This window comes from Symphodus melops, assembly GCF_947650265.1.
Source record: "Symphodus melops genome assembly, contig: scaffold_368, whole genome shotgun sequence".
NCBI lineage: Eukaryota > Metazoa > Chordata > Actinopteri > Labriformes > Labridae > Symphodus > Symphodus melops.
This window is the reverse complement of record NW_027636613.1, coordinates 5,440-22,278: the sequence shown is the minus strand read 5'-3', so window position 1 is coordinate 22,278 and position 16,839 is coordinate 5,440. Positions and strand designations below refer to the sequence as shown.

The 16,839-nt window shown below is 49.3% G+C and overlaps 3 protein-coding genes across 3 annotated transcripts; 2 read left to right on the top strand and 1 right to left on the bottom strand.

Moving 5' to 3' along the window:
• The first annotated feature begins 183 nt into the window (after positions 1-183).
• Positions 184-1,462, top strand: LOC306819299 (cytochrome c oxidase subunit 5B, mitochondrial-like). The gene is made up of 4 exons (XM_079373074.1): positions 184-327; positions 573-643; positions 794-893; positions 1,000-1,462. The coding sequence occupies exons 1-4, from the start codon at positions 231-233 to the stop codon at positions 1,110-1,112; spliced, it is 381 nt and encodes a 126-aa protein (XP_079229200.1). The 5' UTR covers positions 184-230; the 3' UTR covers positions 1,113-1,462.
• A 1,782-nt stretch (positions 1,463-3,244) lies between these two features.
• Positions 3,245-5,760, top strand: LOC306819300 (cytochrome c oxidase subunit 5B, mitochondrial-like). Its single transcript, XM_079373075.1, has 4 exons — positions 3,245-3,388; positions 4,446-4,516; positions 5,092-5,191; positions 5,298-5,760. The coding sequence occupies exons 1-4, from the start codon at positions 3,301-3,303 to the stop codon at positions 5,408-5,410; spliced, it is 372 nt and encodes a 123-aa protein (XP_079229201.1). The 5' UTR covers positions 3,245-3,300; the 3' UTR covers positions 5,411-5,760.
• Positions 5,761-12,597: 6,837 nt separating this feature from the next.
• On the bottom strand, positions 12,598-14,432 carry LOC306819301 (E3 ubiquitin-protein ligase TRIM39-like). Its single transcript, XM_079373076.1, has one exon. It carries the CDS (start codon positions 14,106-14,108, stop codon positions 12,723-12,725), a length of 1,386 nt encoding a protein of 461 aa, XP_079229202.1. The 5' UTR covers positions 14,109-14,432; the 3' UTR covers positions 12,598-12,722.
• Positions 14,433-16,839: the final 2,407 nt, after the last annotated feature.

Below are 16,839 nucleotides of genomic sequence, written 5' to 3'. Positions count from 1 at the left end.
TGTGGTGACCGCGAGGCGGGTAAACTGTGACCTTCAGTGACCTTCATTAAAATGTTACCAAAATAAGTTTCACAATTATTCATCATGTCAGTGATTGGATCAGTAAATTATCTTTAATGAACACTGATTGGAGGAGGAAGAACTACAAAACGTCAAAACACCGCGACTGTCTCGTACTTGATGACGTCATATTCCCGCGACCGGCGACAATCAAGCGTCACAGAGGAGAAATGGCTGCAAGGTTACTGCTCGGCTCGGCTGTGAGAGCCGCTCGAACCTGCCGGGCCGGCCCGGTACCGGCTCTGACCCGCGGGATGGCTGCTGGAGGTGAGCACGGAACCGTTAACGACCGCTGTGTGTGACGTCAGGTGTGATCACGACGAGCAGGCGAAACCTCGCGTAAAAATGTACTGAACTCTTTAAAGTGTACTCTGTTATCGTTGACTGTCTCAGGTAATATCGCGAGGTTTGAACGTTTTGTACTCTGTTATCGTTGACTGTCTCAGGTAATATCGCGAGGTTTGGTACAAAGCGTTAGATCCCTGTTCAGCTGTGTGTTTTGGTGTCCTCAGGGATTCCCACTGATGAGGAGCAGGCCACGGGACTGGAGAAGATCATCATGAAGGCCATGAAGGAGGGATCGGTACGATGACATCACATCAGAGTGTTTGATCATTCAGAGGAGAAAGTAACATAAAGAAGAAATAGAACAGGAAGTGTGTTTTCTGCTGATCGTTATAAAGTCTTAAGTATGGATCTCTATCCCCCCCCCCCCCCCCCCCCCCCCATTTAGGATCCCTACAGCATGATGAAGCCAAAGGAGTACGCCGGCTCCAAGGTCGACCCCCACCTCGTCCCCTCCATCACCAACAAGAGGATTGTGGGATGTGTCTGTAAGAGGAGATTTTAAGATTTGGATGAACAAACATGGATTCATGTTGACAGCGTGCTCGTGTTGGCGCTCACTTTCTCACTTCCTGTCTCACTTCCTGTCTGCAGGCGAGGAAGACAACACGGCCGTGGTCTGGTTCTGGCTCCATGAGGGCGAGGCCCAGCGCTGCCCGTCCTGTGGTTCCCACTACAAACTGGTTCCCCATGAGCTCCCCCACTAACCCGACCTCGCACATGTTACAGCCGTGTGTCAGCTCAGGGGTCACCCTCTGTGACCTCTGACCTCCACACACACACCTCTCCAACAAGTGTGTTTATCTCTGAGCTCTCTGCTTGTGTCCACTTCCTGGTCTCAGGTGGCGAGCTCTCGTCTTATTGGTCTTTACTTGATGTACCCGCTGACCTCCTCAGTTTGTAGTTTTCCATGTTGGCATCAGCGCAGGGATCACGTGTGGTTTGGGACACAAACAGATTCTTCAAACATTTCCACTAACGAGCAGTTTACATTCTCACGAGTACTGACCCATGTTCCTCTGACTCCTTTCATTCAAACAATAAAGTCTCAACTCAACCAGCTGTTTGTCCTCATTCAAACATTCAGAACCAACCAGTTCTTTGATTCAAACAGTCTGAACTTCTCTCTGCAGACCTGTTTGTTTGCTTGGACAGTTTCCTGTTCTTAAAGTGATGAGTTAAAGACGGGAGCAGATCTAACCTGGAGCGTCAGGTCCAGTCCTGTCTCCTGAATGAGGAGTGTCAGGTCCAGTCCTGTCCCCTGAATGAGGAGCGTCAGGTCCAGTCCTGTCCCCTGAATGAGGAGCGTCAGGTCCAGTCCTGTCTCCTGAATGAGGAGCGTCAGGTCCAGTCCTGTCTCCTGAATGAGGAGCGTCAGGTCCAGTCCTGTCTCCTGAATGAGGAGCGTCAGGTCCAGTCCTGTCTCCTGAATGAGGAGGGTCAGGTCCAGTCCTGTCTCCTGAATGAGGAGCGTCAGGTCCAGTCCTGTCTCCTGAATGAGGAGCGTCAGGTCCAGTCCTGTCTCCTGAATGAGGAGCGTCAGGTCCAGTCCTGTCTCCTGAATGAGGAGGGTCAGGTCCAGTCCTGTCTCCTGAATGAGGAGGGTCAGGTCCAGTCCTGTCTCCTGAATGAGGAGGGTCAGGTCCAGTCCTGTCTCCTGAATGAGGAGGGTCAGGTCCAGTCCTGTCTCCTGAATGAGGAGCGTCAGGTAAGTTTATGTATAAAAGATGTTCGGGCACAAAGTAATTCACTCTTTACTGACATAATAACAGAAAAACATTCAAACAAAGCTGAAGGAAAGAAAACGGAGCAGAATACAGATTGAACATCATTAATAGAAGACTGAAAAGTACTCAATAAAGAAAACTTTAAAGACAAAGAAAGGAAGAACATGTGGCAGTAAGGCAGAGAGTATATCTCTAATGAACAGAGTAAATAAAGGTTTAAAGGAGCTGAGTGTGACAGCTGTCCTCAGGTGTTCACCTGTTTGTTCCACAGGTGAGGAGCTTCTGACTCTGGGAACACTGAGCGCTCTGCATGTTTTATATTCTACAAGTAGATCTGACATGTTTTTAGGCCATTCAAGGCTTTATAGTAATCAATGCTGACAGACAGGAAGTGATTGAAGCGCAGGTGTGATGAGCTCCGCCCTCTTCGTGTCGGTGAGGACTCAGGTGTAAAGACGAGGGAAAAATAGAAACAATCCACAAACATTTCCGAAATAAAAACATAAAGCATAAATGACCCCGTGAAGGTCATTCAGCCCGTGAAGGTCATTCAGTGGAAAGTGCAGCGTGAAGAAAGCTGAACTCTCTCCCCTCTCTGCCCCCATGAACACTGAACACTGGAATCTCCTCCTGTTTGAACATTGAAACAGAACCCTGGTCACTTATTGCACATTGCACGCATGCACAAGTTCACTTTTCTTATAATCTGGTTCTATACTCCATTTTATTTAACTTAATACTTCTGCACATTTAGGTTTATTAATGTAAATATTATTTATCTTTTTTACATCTTTTTTACCTTGTTTTATTTTATTTACCTTTTTTATCTACATTGCACCGTGGGGAGGGGGGAAACGTAATTTCGATTTCACTGTATGTCTGACATATTTTGGAATTGACAAATAAAGAACCTTGAACCTTGAAGAAATAAAAGATGATAAAAATGATCAGAGAGGAAAAAAACTCAACGACTTTTAAAAACAATTAAAAATAAAACATCCAGAGTTCATAGTTTCAGGAGAAAAATCTCCTAATATAACAATACATAAATTAAAATATCGGAAAAAGATCTTCTGACGTTCAAACACGTATAAAGCAGACGACACGCTAACGAAGCTCCTACGTCATCAGCCTGCGTCCACATCTCTGTGACAGTGAAGAAGAAGAAATGGCTGCAAGGTTACTGCTCCGCTCCGCCTTCAGAGCCCTCCGGACCGGACCGGCACCGGCTCTGACCCGCGGGATGGCTGCTGGAGGTGAGCACGGAACCGACACTCAGCTATACATCCTGACAGAGGACAGAAAGATGTTTTTTATAAACGTAGAGTTTCCGGCGGAAGTCCTCCACACGTTAGCTTCAGGAGTTAGCATCGTTCGCATATCTGCGAGAGGTCAAAGTTGAATTAAATTACTTTATTTAAAAGTCAGAACTGTTTAAATGATCTTAGAAACAGATATATTTTAGTTTGTGTTCAATGTCTAAAATGATTTAAATATGAGTTGGCTCTAAAACAGGCTAAATGGAATTTATGTTATTTGAATTCCTCTACAAACTGAATGTTTCTGTATTTAACTTTTAGAAAGTGGATGTTGTCTCGTGCAGGTGTACGAAACATTTAAGGTGTTTTATAAACGTGTTAAATAACTAAGTGACGTTTCTGATGTTTGTTGACATCAGACACTTCCTGTTGACCTTTGACCTGTAAACACAGTTAACCACACAGACAGAGTATCTCGCTTCCACCCAAAGCTTCAGTTTATTGAGGCATATTTTTGGCGTATTCACCAAAACAACCGAAATATAGCGTCCCTTTCTGTTGCTAGGGGCGGAGCTAGTCACACTGCCATCTGTTGATTGGTCAAAAGAATCTTCACTTCCCGTAATGAGGGATAAACACAAAGCGACCATTATTTAAATATGCTGAGGACATGGCGAAAGTAATTTAAGCAGCTATCATCAGCACAAAGCTCCGCCCCCTGGATGACCTCGGAGGCGCTGACTGCTTGTGTTCCTCTTCTTCGGTGGTTTTACTGTCATCTCGACTTTGTTGGCTGTGATAGAAAAATCAGGGTTTCCCGTGCGGACCCTCTCTGTAAATCAACACATCACGCCTGTTTCTGACAAACGCTTTTAAAAGACGCGGCCTTCTCGCCTTCCAGTCTTTTGGGGGGTCGGTTGTTACAGCAGCTCGTTTTAATTCTCAGCACAGATCATTCAGCTGGCGTGAGACGGGACAGATCGGGTCTGATCACGATGTATCAGATCGTCTGTTTGTCTTCATGATGTTTGATTTAAACTCGTTCTGATGACAGGGATTCCCACTGATGAGGAGCAGGCCACGGGACTGGAGAAGATCATCATGAAGGCCATGAAGGAGGGATCGGTACGATGACATCACATCATCCACACAAACATCCAGCAGAGAGAAGCTGCTTACAGCAACACAGATTAACACAGATTACAGACGCTCAGAAGATGATCATGGTTACTCTGGGGGGGTCTGTTATCTGGGGGGGTCTGTTATCTGGGGGGTCTGTTATCTGGGGGGTCTGTTATCTGGGGGGTCTGTGATCTGGGGGGTCTGTGATCTGGGGGGTCTGTGATCTGGGGGGTCTGTGATCTGGGGGGTCTGTTATCTGGGGGGGGGGATCTGTTATCTGGGGTCTTTAATCTGGGGGGTCTGTGATCTGGGGGGTCTGTGATCTGGGGTCCACACAGAGGTGTGAAGCGGGTCCACCCAGGAAGGGAACTTGATTAGTCTCAGATTGTCATATATTGAATATTTGCAGTGAATTAATAGAAGTGATTTGGAGCGTTGATCAGAACGATCTCTGACACGTCGCTCTGAAGCCTCTTTAGTGTCAGTGTGCTGAATGATGAATAAACCCAGGTACAGGCCGTCTGCAGGTTTACAGTTTGATGTAACTGATGTAACCCCCCCCCCCCCCCCCCCTTTAGGATCCCTACAGCATGATGAAGCCAAAGGAGTACGCCGGCTCCAAGGTCGACCCCCACCTCGTCCCCTCCATCACCAACAAGAGGATTGTGGGATGTGTCTGTAAGAGGAGATTTTAAGATTTGGATGAACAAACATGGATTCATGTTGACAGCGTGCTCGTGTTGGCGCTCACTTTCTCACTTCCTGTCTCACTTCCTGTCTGCAGGCGAGGAAGACAACACGGCCGTGGTCTGGTTCTGGCTCCATGAGGGCGAGGCCCAGCGCTGCCCGTCCTGTGGTTCCCACTACAAACTGGTTCCCCATGAGCTCCCCCACTAACCCGACCTCGCACATGTTACAGCCGTGTGTCAGCTCAGGGGTCACCCTCTGTGACCTCTGACCTCCACACACACACCTCTCCAACAAGTGTGTTTATCTCTGAGCTCTCTGCTTGTGTCCACTTCCTGGTCTCAGGTGGCGAGCTCTCGTCTTATTGGTCTTTACTTGATGTACCCGCTGACCTCCTCAGTTTGTAGTTTTCCATGTTGGCATCAGCGCAGGGATCACGTGTGGTTTGGGACACAAACAGATTCTTCAAACATTTCCACTAACGAGCAGTTTACATTCTCACGAGTACTGACCCATGTTCCTCTGACTCCTTTCATTCAAACAATAAAGTCTCAACTCAACCAGCTGTTTGTCCTCATTCAGAACCAACCCGCCCTCGTGGTCGTTCAGCGGTCTGAACCCTCGTGGTCGTTCAGCGGCCTGAACCCTCGTGGTCGTTCAACGGTCTGAACCCTCGTGGTCGTTCAACGGTCTGAACCCTCGTGGTCGTTCAACGGTCTGAACCCTCGTGGTCGTTCAACGGTCTGAACCCTCGTGGTCGTTCAGCAGTCTGAACCCTCGTGGTCGTTCAGCGGTCTGAACCCTCGTGGTCGTTCAGCGGTCTGAACCCTCGTGGTCGTTCGGCGGTCTGAACCCTCGTGGTCGTTCGGCGGTCTGAACCCTCGTGGTCGTTCGGCGGTCTGAACCCTCGTGGTCGTAATGCGGTCTAAACCCTCGTGGTCGTTCAGCGGTCTGAACCCTCGTGGTCGTTCAACGGTCTGAACCCTCGTGGTCGTTCGGCGGTCTGAACCCTCGTGGTCGTTTGGCGGTCTGAACCCTCGTGGTCGTTCGGCGGTCTGAACCCTCGTGGTCGTTCGACGGTCTGAACCCTCGTGGTCGTTCGACGGTCTGAACCCTCGTGGTCGTTCGGCGGTCTGAACCCTCGTGGTCGTTCGGCGGTCTTAAATGTAAAAGGTCACTTCACCTGCTCCAAATTAAAACAAACAAGGACGGACGGTAACGGTTTTACTGAGATGTCAACAACACAAGGCGGGCTGATGATGTCACTTCCTGTACACGCCGACTGACCAGTCGGTCCTGACAGGAAACGGTTCAGAGAGAAGAAACTTTAAACACGCGCGTCTTTGGTTTTTATGACGTTCACCTGGAGGAAGGTTCCAACAACCCGTCGCTGCTGTGCTGTTTGGCTCCTCCCCCTCTGCCCAGGTGAAGCTGCTCGTCTAACGAGTCTCACCTGTCCTCAGTGTCAGAAGAGCTTCGACATGTTTCCTTCAGGTGTGATCAGAATTCACTCCTTTAAATAAATATGAAGCGTGTTTACAGATCTTCCCACCAGAGGGCGCCAGAGACAAACATGTAATGTTCTCTTGAACTGGTTCTTTACATTTCTGAGTCCAAACCTTCGAGTCAGGAGAAACGCGCCGTGTGACGGGCAGGTGCACTGAAGTCCCACTAGGGGGCAGTAAGGGGGCTTCAGCTCTGAGTCCCTGAGATGATCAAACGAGGAGCGGACTGAACTGGTCCAGACTCAGAGTAGAGTTACACTGAGCACGCTCAGCAGGAGACTCCTCGCCACCTCTGGAGCAACATGCTCATCTGTTCGATGTTCAACCATCGTCGTCGTCCACGCTTCTCTGCAGGCGACGGCGCCGCAGACCTGGTCCCACCATAACGGAGCTTTCAAGATGGTGACGACTAAAATGCAAACGGTGACGTTTATTCCACAAGCGATGAAGACGGAAGACGGCGCCGTGTGTCTGCAGCAGAGAAACGTCCACGCTGCTGCAGCATCAGAAGAACATGAGCCTGTGAGGTCACAGGAAGTCCACATGGACTCCTGGCCGGAGAGTCACATCCTGTGGCTTCTCCGAGAGTTAGAAGTAATAAGTGTAAAAAGGGTAAAATGCAGTGTCACTTTGTGCCTCCTTCACGGCCTGTGAGAAATATTTAGCTGCAGATGAAACCACAGGGCGCCGCCCACACGCCACGGGAATCCAAACAAGAGCGGCGTGCAGGAGGCTGCTAATGATGGAGAGGAAGCTGCAAAGTGAAGTCAAAGAGACGATCACAGGCTGTCGTCTGAAAAACATCTTTTATCTGATTTAAAGGAGCAGTCTGTAGCTCCGCCCCCTAGTGTTTAAAATGAGTACTGCAGTCTGAACTCCAATCATCACAGAGAGCTGTTTCCCCCCCTCCTCTCACACAGGTCAGCATGTGGTGGACACTGTAGCTTCAGTGTTTAGCCAGCTCTGCATGTGGTGGACACTGTAGCTTCAGTGTTTAGCCAGCTCTGCATGTAGAGACACTGTAGCTTCAGTGTTTAGCCAGCTCTGCATGTGGTGAACACTGTAGCTTCAGTGTTTAGCCAGCTCTGCATGTGGTGGACACTGTAGCTTCAGTGTTTAGCCAGCTCTGCATGTGGTGAACACTGTAGCTTCAGTGTTTAGCCAGCTCTGCATGTGGTGGACACTGTAGCTTCAGTGTTTAGCCAGCTCTGCATGTGGTGGACACTGTAGCTTCAGTGTTTAGCCAGCTCTGCATGTAGAGACACTGTAGCTTCAGTGTTTAGCCAGCTCTGCATGTGGTGGACACTGTAGCTTCAGTGCCCGCTTCCATCGCTGCAACACCTGTTCACCTGATAACTGCTCTCATATCTGGCAAACCCAGGGGCGTCCAAAACGGCCTTCAAAGCCCCGCCTACCTTCTCTGGTCCAATCAGATCCAGAGCATTCAGGAGCAGAATCTAAAGTTAGAAGGAGGACATACTGGCTGCTGCATTGTTGACACTTCCTGTCTCATAGTTTCACCTCGCAGCCCGACGTCGTCCTGACTTTGTTCTGCCTTTTATTTCACACTTGTGACTTTTGTGAGGAGACAAACGAAGACGGCAGAAACTAAAACTTTGTGACGGGGTGGTGAGGCACACACACACACACACACACACACACACACACACACACACACACACACACACACACACACACACACACACACACACACACACACACACACACACACACACACACACACACACACGCTGCCTTGTTAGTGTGAAAAGCTCTGATGATGTCAGCCTCAAAGGCGGGACCTGTCAGGAATCAGCAGTTGTGTGTGTGTGTGTGTGTGTGTGTGTGTGTGTGTGTGTGTGTGTGTGTGTGTGTGTGTGTGTGTGTGTGTGTGTGTGTGTGTGTGTGTGTGTGTGTGTGTGTGTGTGTGTGTGTGTGTGTGTGTGTGTGTGTGTGTGTGTGTGTGTGTGTGTGTGTGTGTGTGTGTGTGTGTGTGTGTGTGTAACTTTAACTCTCTGGATCAGAGACGATGATATTTACCTGACAACATGAGCCTCCATCTCCCATCAGCCCCGGGGCCTGCTCATGCAGCCCTTTGATGCTCACCGTCTCCCATGATGCATTTCTTCACTTTTAGAATAATCTGAAGGAGACTTTAGATTTTGATCTTTCAGCTGTGCGAGCTCACCGTGTCTCTGTGGTGATGCCGGAGTCAAGGAGTCAGGAGCTCAACCAAGTCAAATCATCCTTCTGGACTCTGAGTGTGAGGAGGAGCCGAGGGAAACACTTTGGAATATTTGAGTCGTTCACGTGGAACCTCAGCAGAGCCGCCTCCACGCGGGGATGAGCTGAGCGTCCTCTCTCGCTGCAGGGCTTTTCTCCAAACTCAAAGTGCATGAAAGATGAAGCCTCGCTCCAACTCGGTCTCACCTCTCAGGTGTGTGCAGGAGGAGGCTGGTTGGTTACATAAGCAGGATGAAAGGTGTCAGTAACGACCTCTCATTGGCTCTCAGGCTGAAAGCTAAGAGGTGCTAATGACTGCTAATGTTCATCTGTTGTCCCATTTACTAAACAGATCAAATCATTAAAGAGTCCATCAGTGAGTTCATACTGATGGACTCTGCTGCAGCCTCTACCATCAGTGAGTTCATACTGATGGACTCTGCAGCAGCCTCTACCATCAGTGAGTTCATACTGATGGACTCTGCAGCAGCCTCTACCATCAGTGTGTTCATACTGATGGACTCTGCAGCAGCCTCTACCATCAGTGTGTGAATGTAAGCTCACTGATTGGTCCTATAAATGATGGATGTTGTAACTCTGTTTGTTCCTCATTTATAAACCGTCCTTTTGATGAGTCATGACGTCATCACAGCGATGAGTTTTACCTGTCAGGTAGACGCTGTTCGGTCCACCTCTCACTGCGCTGACATTATCACAAACGCTTCTTGTCTCCGACCTCCTCAGATCCCGCGTCACCTTCAGACGAGACAAACCTTTAGCGCTCTTCACAGGGACACCAAAGGAGCCCACTGATTGGCCGTGACATTTTTTTTAATGGCGATGACATTCTGTTTGTCTCAGCGTGCAGCTGGCAGAGCGAGGAGATCCACAGAGGCTTCGTGTCATCACACAACGGAGGATCATCGAGGAAACAGCCGAGCAGCCGGCTCCTCTCACCTGCAGCCTGAACTGAAGCAGCTTTTTAAAACACTGCATCGACATCTTCAAGCTCGTACCTGAGACCCTGTCAGGCCCGGTGTCCACCAATGAGAAGAGAGCGTTTCAGAAGCGTGGTGTTCAACATATTCTCCTTCCCATCACGTGTGAGGAGCCGTTCACACTGGAGACTAACCCTACGTGTGTGTGTGTGTGTGTGTGTGTGTGTGTGTGTGTGTGTGTGTGTGTGTGTGTGTGTGTGTGTGTGTGTGTGTGTGTGTGTGTGTGTGTGTGTGTGTGTGTGTGTGTGTGTGTGTGTGTGTGTGTGTGTGTGTGTGTGTGTGTGTGTGTGTGTGTGTGTGTGTGTGTGTGTGTGTGATATCTTATAACTCCGCCCACTTTATATCCCAACATTAGAAATGTTCCATAAATTACAATATTTAATATAACTGTGTGGAAGTTTCTTACGGTCGATCAGATCCTGAATAACAGTCGGATGGTTCTGGGTGACCTGGATTCCCGGAGCCTTTAAGGGGGGCAGGCGTGGCGCCGCCTCAGGTCCGGCTCTGTGGGGTCACAGCAGGTGAAGCAACAGGTCGGTTATCAGGACACAGATCCACTGTGTCAGCGTCGCTGTGAGTAATCGCTGTCTTATTTTAGCACCCTCTGTGCCTTGATATTCTGTTGTCATGGTAACGAGGGGAGGGGAAGCAGGAAGTGAGCACCAAGACGCCGCTACAGGCCGATCCGTTCTGACAGGAGCCGAGTGTGGAGGTGACATCATGGATTTAAAACCACTGGGTCAACTCCATCTGGAGATCTGGTTTATGGACGTGACATCACGATGACATCACGATGACATCACGATGACATCACTACCTCCTGACTAAAGTTTGGTCCAAACTAACGTCATCAAAGTCAGATGTGGTTTTAACAGCCATGTTCAGACCGGACCCAGAGAGTCTGCAGAGACCAGCCAGTCCAGACCGGACCCAGAGAGTCTGCAGATACCAGCCAGTCCAGACCGGACCCAGAGAGTCTGCAGAGACCAGCCAGTCCAGACCGGACCCAGAGAGTCTGCAGATACCAGCCAGTCCAGACCGGACCCAGAGAGTCTGCAGAGACCAGCCAGTCCAGACCGGACCCAGAGAGTCTGCAGAGACCAGCCAGTCCAGACCGGACCCAGAGAGTCTGCAGAGACCAGCCAGTCCAGACCGGACCCAGAGAGTCTGCAGAGACCAGCCAGTCCAGACCGGACCCAGAGAGTCTGCAGTCTTTGTGTGGGAACAGAGACCAGATGGGCTGGTCGTGTGATGATGACCATCATGATTTGGCCCCCCCTGAACTCAAACACTGATCTGATTGTGTTTGTTCACGTTTCCATGGCGACGGATCCACCTCAGATATTCTCTCTCTCAAAACCTCGCGGCCACACTGCTGCGTTTGGACAACACGTGGTCAGACTTGGTGGTCGTTGATGATTGGGTGTGCTCGTGTCAGCGTGACGTCTTCATTTGGAGGACGATGTTTGTCCTGTGTGTGTCCTCAGACTGTGAACATCAGCTCACACTGTGAGTCCTCCTGGAAGAAGAGCCGCTCGCCTCGGCCATAAACCAAAAGTCCCATGATGCACGGCGTGCTGTGTCACTCAGAGCAGAGCCGTTCTTATGAGGCCGTCTCTAATATGTTGTCTGACAACATAAAGACATTTAAGGTCGACGTCCTCCTGACATGCTCGCTGCCCGCAGGGAGCGTCGGACGCCATTTTGTTTCAAACAGAAGAAATAAAAAGTGAACAGAGGAAGAAAGAGTGAAGCATCAAGAGTTCAACTTTATCGTCCTCTGGAGTCTGGAGCTCCGTCACTTGATGCTAACGCTAACGCCACGTGGTTCTCCCCGTTAGAGTCTTTGGTCTGCAGCCCGAGGACGCCGCAGCGGAGACAATCTCAGGAGACACACAGAGGTGAACAGGAGGTTTGTCATGGCGGCCAATCAGAACGCTTCTTTAGAGGTGGTAATCTGTGCACGCCGCCTTCTGTCTCTGCAGGATGTCGGAGCGTCAGTTTATCACAGAGCAGGTCGAGCGGGACAGGAAGGTCATAATCCACATCAGGATCCGGATCAATCAGGAATCTATAAGACCCGAAAACATGTGACTCATCAGACTGAGTGGACCAATCAGAGCCTCCCGTACCCAGTTAGTATGTCTCATGTGAGACAGCTGATACTGACGAGTGACACACACACACACACACACACACACACACACACACACACACACACACACACACACACACACGCACACATACACACACACACACACATACAACCACATACGTGGTCCCTCTAAAGCCACGCCCCTCTGTGCTTCCTTTCAAGCCACGCCCCTCATTTACATCACGAGCGGCGTCCCTCCAGAAGGTGACCTCAGCTCTTCATCGTGTTTAGCGGTAAGTAACACACTCCTCCATGATGACGTTTACAAGATCAATAAAACACGAGAAACAAAGACGGATTCAGATCAAGAAACTTTATTGATGATTACCGGAGGAGGAGTCAAACACAGATCAGCTGATTCAGGTAATAAACACACAGAGATACAGATGATGCCTTCAGGGACTCCTCAGAGTTCAGGTGAAATCAGACGTTCACAGCAGCTGAAGCAACAGACGACAGTTAACCAGTTAAACACACTGAGCAGATAATCTTTAAAGAGACGCAGACAAACCGACCAATCAGGAGCAAGATGACACCTGGTGTCTAATTACACTCAAAGTTATAATGAACAAAACACCGTCACCATGACAACGCAGTCACAAACAATGCTGAGAGAGTCAGATCATCATCTTCTTCATGTGTTAGTGTTCCACAGTCACAGAGATCTTCTCTGGTAAAATCTTCACTTCACCCTTAGTGCTAATGAATGGAAACATCCTGTCAGTGAAAGTGTGTGTGAAGGTGTGTATGTGTGTGTTAGTATCAGGATCAGAGAACGACAGCTTTCCTCTGTTACAGTCCAGATTCACTCTGATCCTCTGAAACTTCTTCTTCACTGAGAGCTCAGTGATTGTACCTGGTGGAGAGAGTGCCCAGTATTTACCATTATAGAACCGTATTCTCCATAATCCAGACTGTATGACTCCCTTCCTCTGTTCAGACTCTGATAACACTCCCAGAAACCAGCGTGTACTGTCTCCAACCTGGACGTCCCAGCTGTGAATCCCTGAGTTAAAGCCCTCAGAGCCCAGGACAGAGATGTAACGATCAAACCTCTCTGGATTATCAGGAAGCTGCTGTCTCTGTCCTCTTAGACTCACACAGGTCAGATCTTCAGACAGGATGAGTTCTGGATGAACAGTGTTTGGGTCCAGAATGACCGGACTGTAGGAGACCAGGTCCTTCATCTTGGTCCAGATGTTGAAGCTCAGGTTGCCCAGGTGTTTGGCCTGGTCTATCAGAGCTCCTGAGGGCAGCTGTGGATCCTCCAGCAGGGGGCGCTGCTGGACTCTTTCCACTGCAGCCTTGTAGTTTTTCAGGAATGAGACGTCTGCAGCTCTCAGCTCGTCCTCTGTGTCTCTGACTGTGAGTGAAAGAGCTGCTATCTCTCTGCTCAGAGCCTCCATCTCCTCCTTCATCCTCTGACTCTTCTGCTCCTCTTCCTCCCTCAGTGCACACAGCCTGGCCTCCTCTTCCTCTTCTAGAAACTGGTGAAGCTTCTTAAACTGCTCCTTAATCTGCCTCTCTGTGTGTCGGGCTTGGACCTGAATGTGTCCTGCTGTTTGATCAAACTTCACTTTAACTTCTTCACAAACCTTTAACTTCTTCTTTACCGGCTCCAGAGTTTCCTCAAGTTTCTTCTTGAGTTCTTCAGCAGCTTCATCGACAGGTCTGAATCTGTGCTCAGAGTGTTTCTCTGAATCTCTGCAGACGAGACACACCGGCTCCTGATGGTCCAGACAGAAGAGTTTGAGTTTCTCAGAGTGCAGACTGCAGAGATCCTCTGAAGCTCTCTGATCTCTCTCCTGCAGGAAACTCTCACACAGATTCCTTAAAGATAAGTTAGGAGGTAATAATACCTTTGAGTTTCTCCTCTTACAGAGTGGACACTCCTGGTTCTCCTTCTCCTTCCAGCAGTCCTGCACACACACTCTACAGAAGCTGTGGCTGCAGGACAGCATCACTGGATCTTTAAAGATGTCGAGGCAGATCGGACAGCTCAGATCTTCCTCTAACTTGGACGCCATTTTACCTCAGAGTCAAAACATGCAGCAGAAAAAAACAGGAAGCCGCTCCCCGTCCCTGAGAGTTACTTTCACTTTGAAACTCTGGTTCAGTTTGTGGATTCAGCAGCAGCTTGAAGTGTTCGTATTCCCAGTATCCCAGTATAACAAGTACTAACAGTATCCCAGTATAACAAGTACTCCCAGTATCCCCTCGTCCTCCTGTCCTCTCTCAGTGGAAGTCCTGCTGGTTTGTGTCTGCAGGTCAAAGTCCGTCTGTCAGTGTGTCTCTGCAGAGTGAGGCAGAATAACGGCCTGTTTCCTGGTTCGTCTCAGGTGAGGGGGCGGAGCTTCAGTCTGATTTCTCTTCCTGCAGCTTGAAGTGGAATCTCTCAGTCTGTTGTTATTAGTTCCTCTTCGTCGCTGTGTGGAGCTCTGACTGCTCAAAGAACCAGAACATGAAGAAAAGGATTCAAAGAGAGACGTCAGGCTGAAGACAGAAGAACACCTGGAAGGTTTCATATCACTAAACGTCTGCAGCTTCACCAGAGAGCAAAGTGTGTGTGTGTGTGTGTGTGTGTGTCTGTGTGTGTGTGTGTGTGTGTGTGTGTGTGTGTGTGTGTGTGTGTGTGTGTGTGTGTGTGTGTGTGTGTGTGTGTGTGTGTGCCTGTGTGTGTGTGTGTGTGTGTGTGTATGTGTGTGTGTGAGGGGGGATTAGATGATTACAGTGTGACGAGTCATTAACAGTCATTTTCCCTGATGAGACTCTTTAACAGGATTAATCAGAACTTCAAAGGTTCCTGTTGTTAAAGCAGGAAGACGCTCGTTAACCACCGCGTCCCGACCACGGGAGCCACCGCTGCACGCCGCTATCTCAACCACGAGAGAGAGAGACTGTTGACTCCACCCCTGACTGTTGACTCCACCCCTGACTGTTGACTCCACCCCTGACTGTTGACTCCACCCCTGACTGTTGACTCCACACCTGACTGTTGACTCCACCCCTGACTTGTTGACTCCACACCTGACTGTTGACTCCACCCCTGACTTGTTGACTCCACCCCTGACTGTTGACTCCACCCATGACTTGTTGACTCCACCCCTGACTGTTGACTCCACCCCTGACTGTTGACTCCACCCCTGACTTGTTGACTCCACCCCTGACTGTTGCATCCACCCATGACTTGTTGACTCCACCCCTGACTGTTGACTCCACCCCTGACTTGTTGACTCCACCCCTGACTGTTGACTCCACCCCTGACTGTTGACTCCACCCCTGACTTGTTGACTCCACCCCTGACTGTTGACTCCACCCCTGACTGTTGCATCCACCTCTGACTTGTTGACTCCACCCCTGACTCTTGACTCCACCCCTGACTTGTTGACTCCACCCCTGACTTGTTGACTCCACCCCTGACTTGTTGACAGGTGTGATAAGAGAAACTTCCCTTCATCCTGAAGCTGCTCTCAGAGGGAGGAAGCTTTCAGGAGACAGAATCAGAGAGTAAAAGAGGAGGAGCTTATAGGACACATTCATTCTGTAACAACAGCAGGATTTTAAACCAAATCAAAATCCTGCTGAATTCAAATCAACGATGAATGTTTGAAACCACGACGGATCTGAAGTCCTCTCCTGAACTCTGCTCGCTCTCTGAAGATTAGACGGGTTTTTTTTTATCTCTGGGACTTTTCATACAGAACAGACATTGTGTTGTTTTTAAACGTGTTGTATCAGAACGTTTTGGACATTATGAGGATAAACAGTGAAGAGCTGAATTATTACAATAAATCTGCATGTTTCTAATAAGCAGCAGAAAGCTGCTCAAACTAGGATCAATGTTGGAGATGCTTTTGAAACATGGAGAGAGGTTAGAACGCAAAAAGCTTTACAGACCCATGCAGAGCTGGATAAACACTGAAGCTACAGTGTCCACCACGTGCAGAGCTGGCTAAACACTGAAGCTACAGTGTCCACCACATGCAGAGCTGGCTAAACACTGAAGCTACAGTGTCCACCACATGCAGAGCTGGCTAAACACTGAAGCTACAGTGTCCACCACATGGAGAGCTGGCTAAACACTGAAGCTACAGTGTCCACCACATGCAGAGCTGGCTAAACACTGAAGCTACAGTGTCCACCACATGCAGAGCTGGCTAAACACTGAAGCTACAGTGTCTCTACATGCAGAGCTGGCTAAACACTGAAGCTACAGTGTCCACCACATGCAGAGCTGGCTAAACACTGAAGCTACAGTGTCAACCACATGCAGAGCTGGCTAAACACTGAAGCTACAGTGTCCACCACATGGAGAGCTGGCTAAACACTGAAGCTACAGTGTCCACCACATGGAGAGATGGCTAAACACTGAAGCTACAGTGTCCACCACATGCAGAGCTGGCTAAACACTGATGCTACAGTGTCCACCAACATGCAGAGCTGGCTAAACACTGAAGCTACAGTGTCCACCACATGCAGAGCTGGCTAAACACTGAAGCTACAGTGTCTCTACATGCAGAGCTGGCTAAACACTGAAGCTACAGTGTCCACCACATGCAGAGCTGGCTAAACACTGAAGCTACAGTGTCAACCACATGCAGAGCTGGCTAAACACTGAAGCTACAGTGTCCACCACATGCAGAGCTGGCTGAACGCTGAAGCTACAGTGTCAACCACATGCAGAGCTGGCTAAACACTGAAGCTACAGTGTCCACCACATGGAGAGCTGGCTAAACACTGAAGCTACAGTGTCCACCA

What these genes read in the sequence shown, in the direction of transcription:
- LOC306819299 (XM_079373074.1), top strand. Translation starts at nt 231, where the DNA reads ATGGCTGCAAGGTTACTGCTCGGCTCGGCTGTGAGAGCCGCTCGAACC. An exon ending in AGGCCATGAAGGAGGGATCG is followed by an intron (nt 644 to 793) that starts GTACGATGACAT and finishes CCCCCCATTTAG; the next exon opens with GATCCCTACAGCATGATGAA. An exon ending in GAGGATTGTGGGATGTGTCT is followed by an intron (nt 894 to 999) that starts GTAAGAGGAGAT and finishes TCCTGTCTGCAG; the next exon opens with GCGAGGAAGACAACACGGCC.
- LOC306819301 (XM_079373076.1), bottom strand. Translation starts at nt 14,108, where the DNA reads ATGGCGTCCAAGTTAGAGGAAGATCTGAGCTGTCCGATCTGCCTCGAC.
- LOC306819300 (XM_079373075.1), top strand. Translation starts at nt 3,301, where the DNA reads ATGGCTGCAAGGTTACTGCTCCGCTCCGCCTTCAGAGCCCTCCGGACC. An exon ending in CCGCGGGATGGCTGCTGGAG is followed by an intron (nt 3,389 to 4,445) that starts GTGAGCACGGAA and finishes TTCTGATGACAG; the next exon opens with GGATTCCCACTGATGAGGAG. An exon ending in AGGCCATGAAGGAGGGATCG is followed by an intron (nt 4,517 to 5,091) that starts GTACGATGACAT and finishes CCCCCCCTTTAG; the next exon opens with GATCCCTACAGCATGATGAA.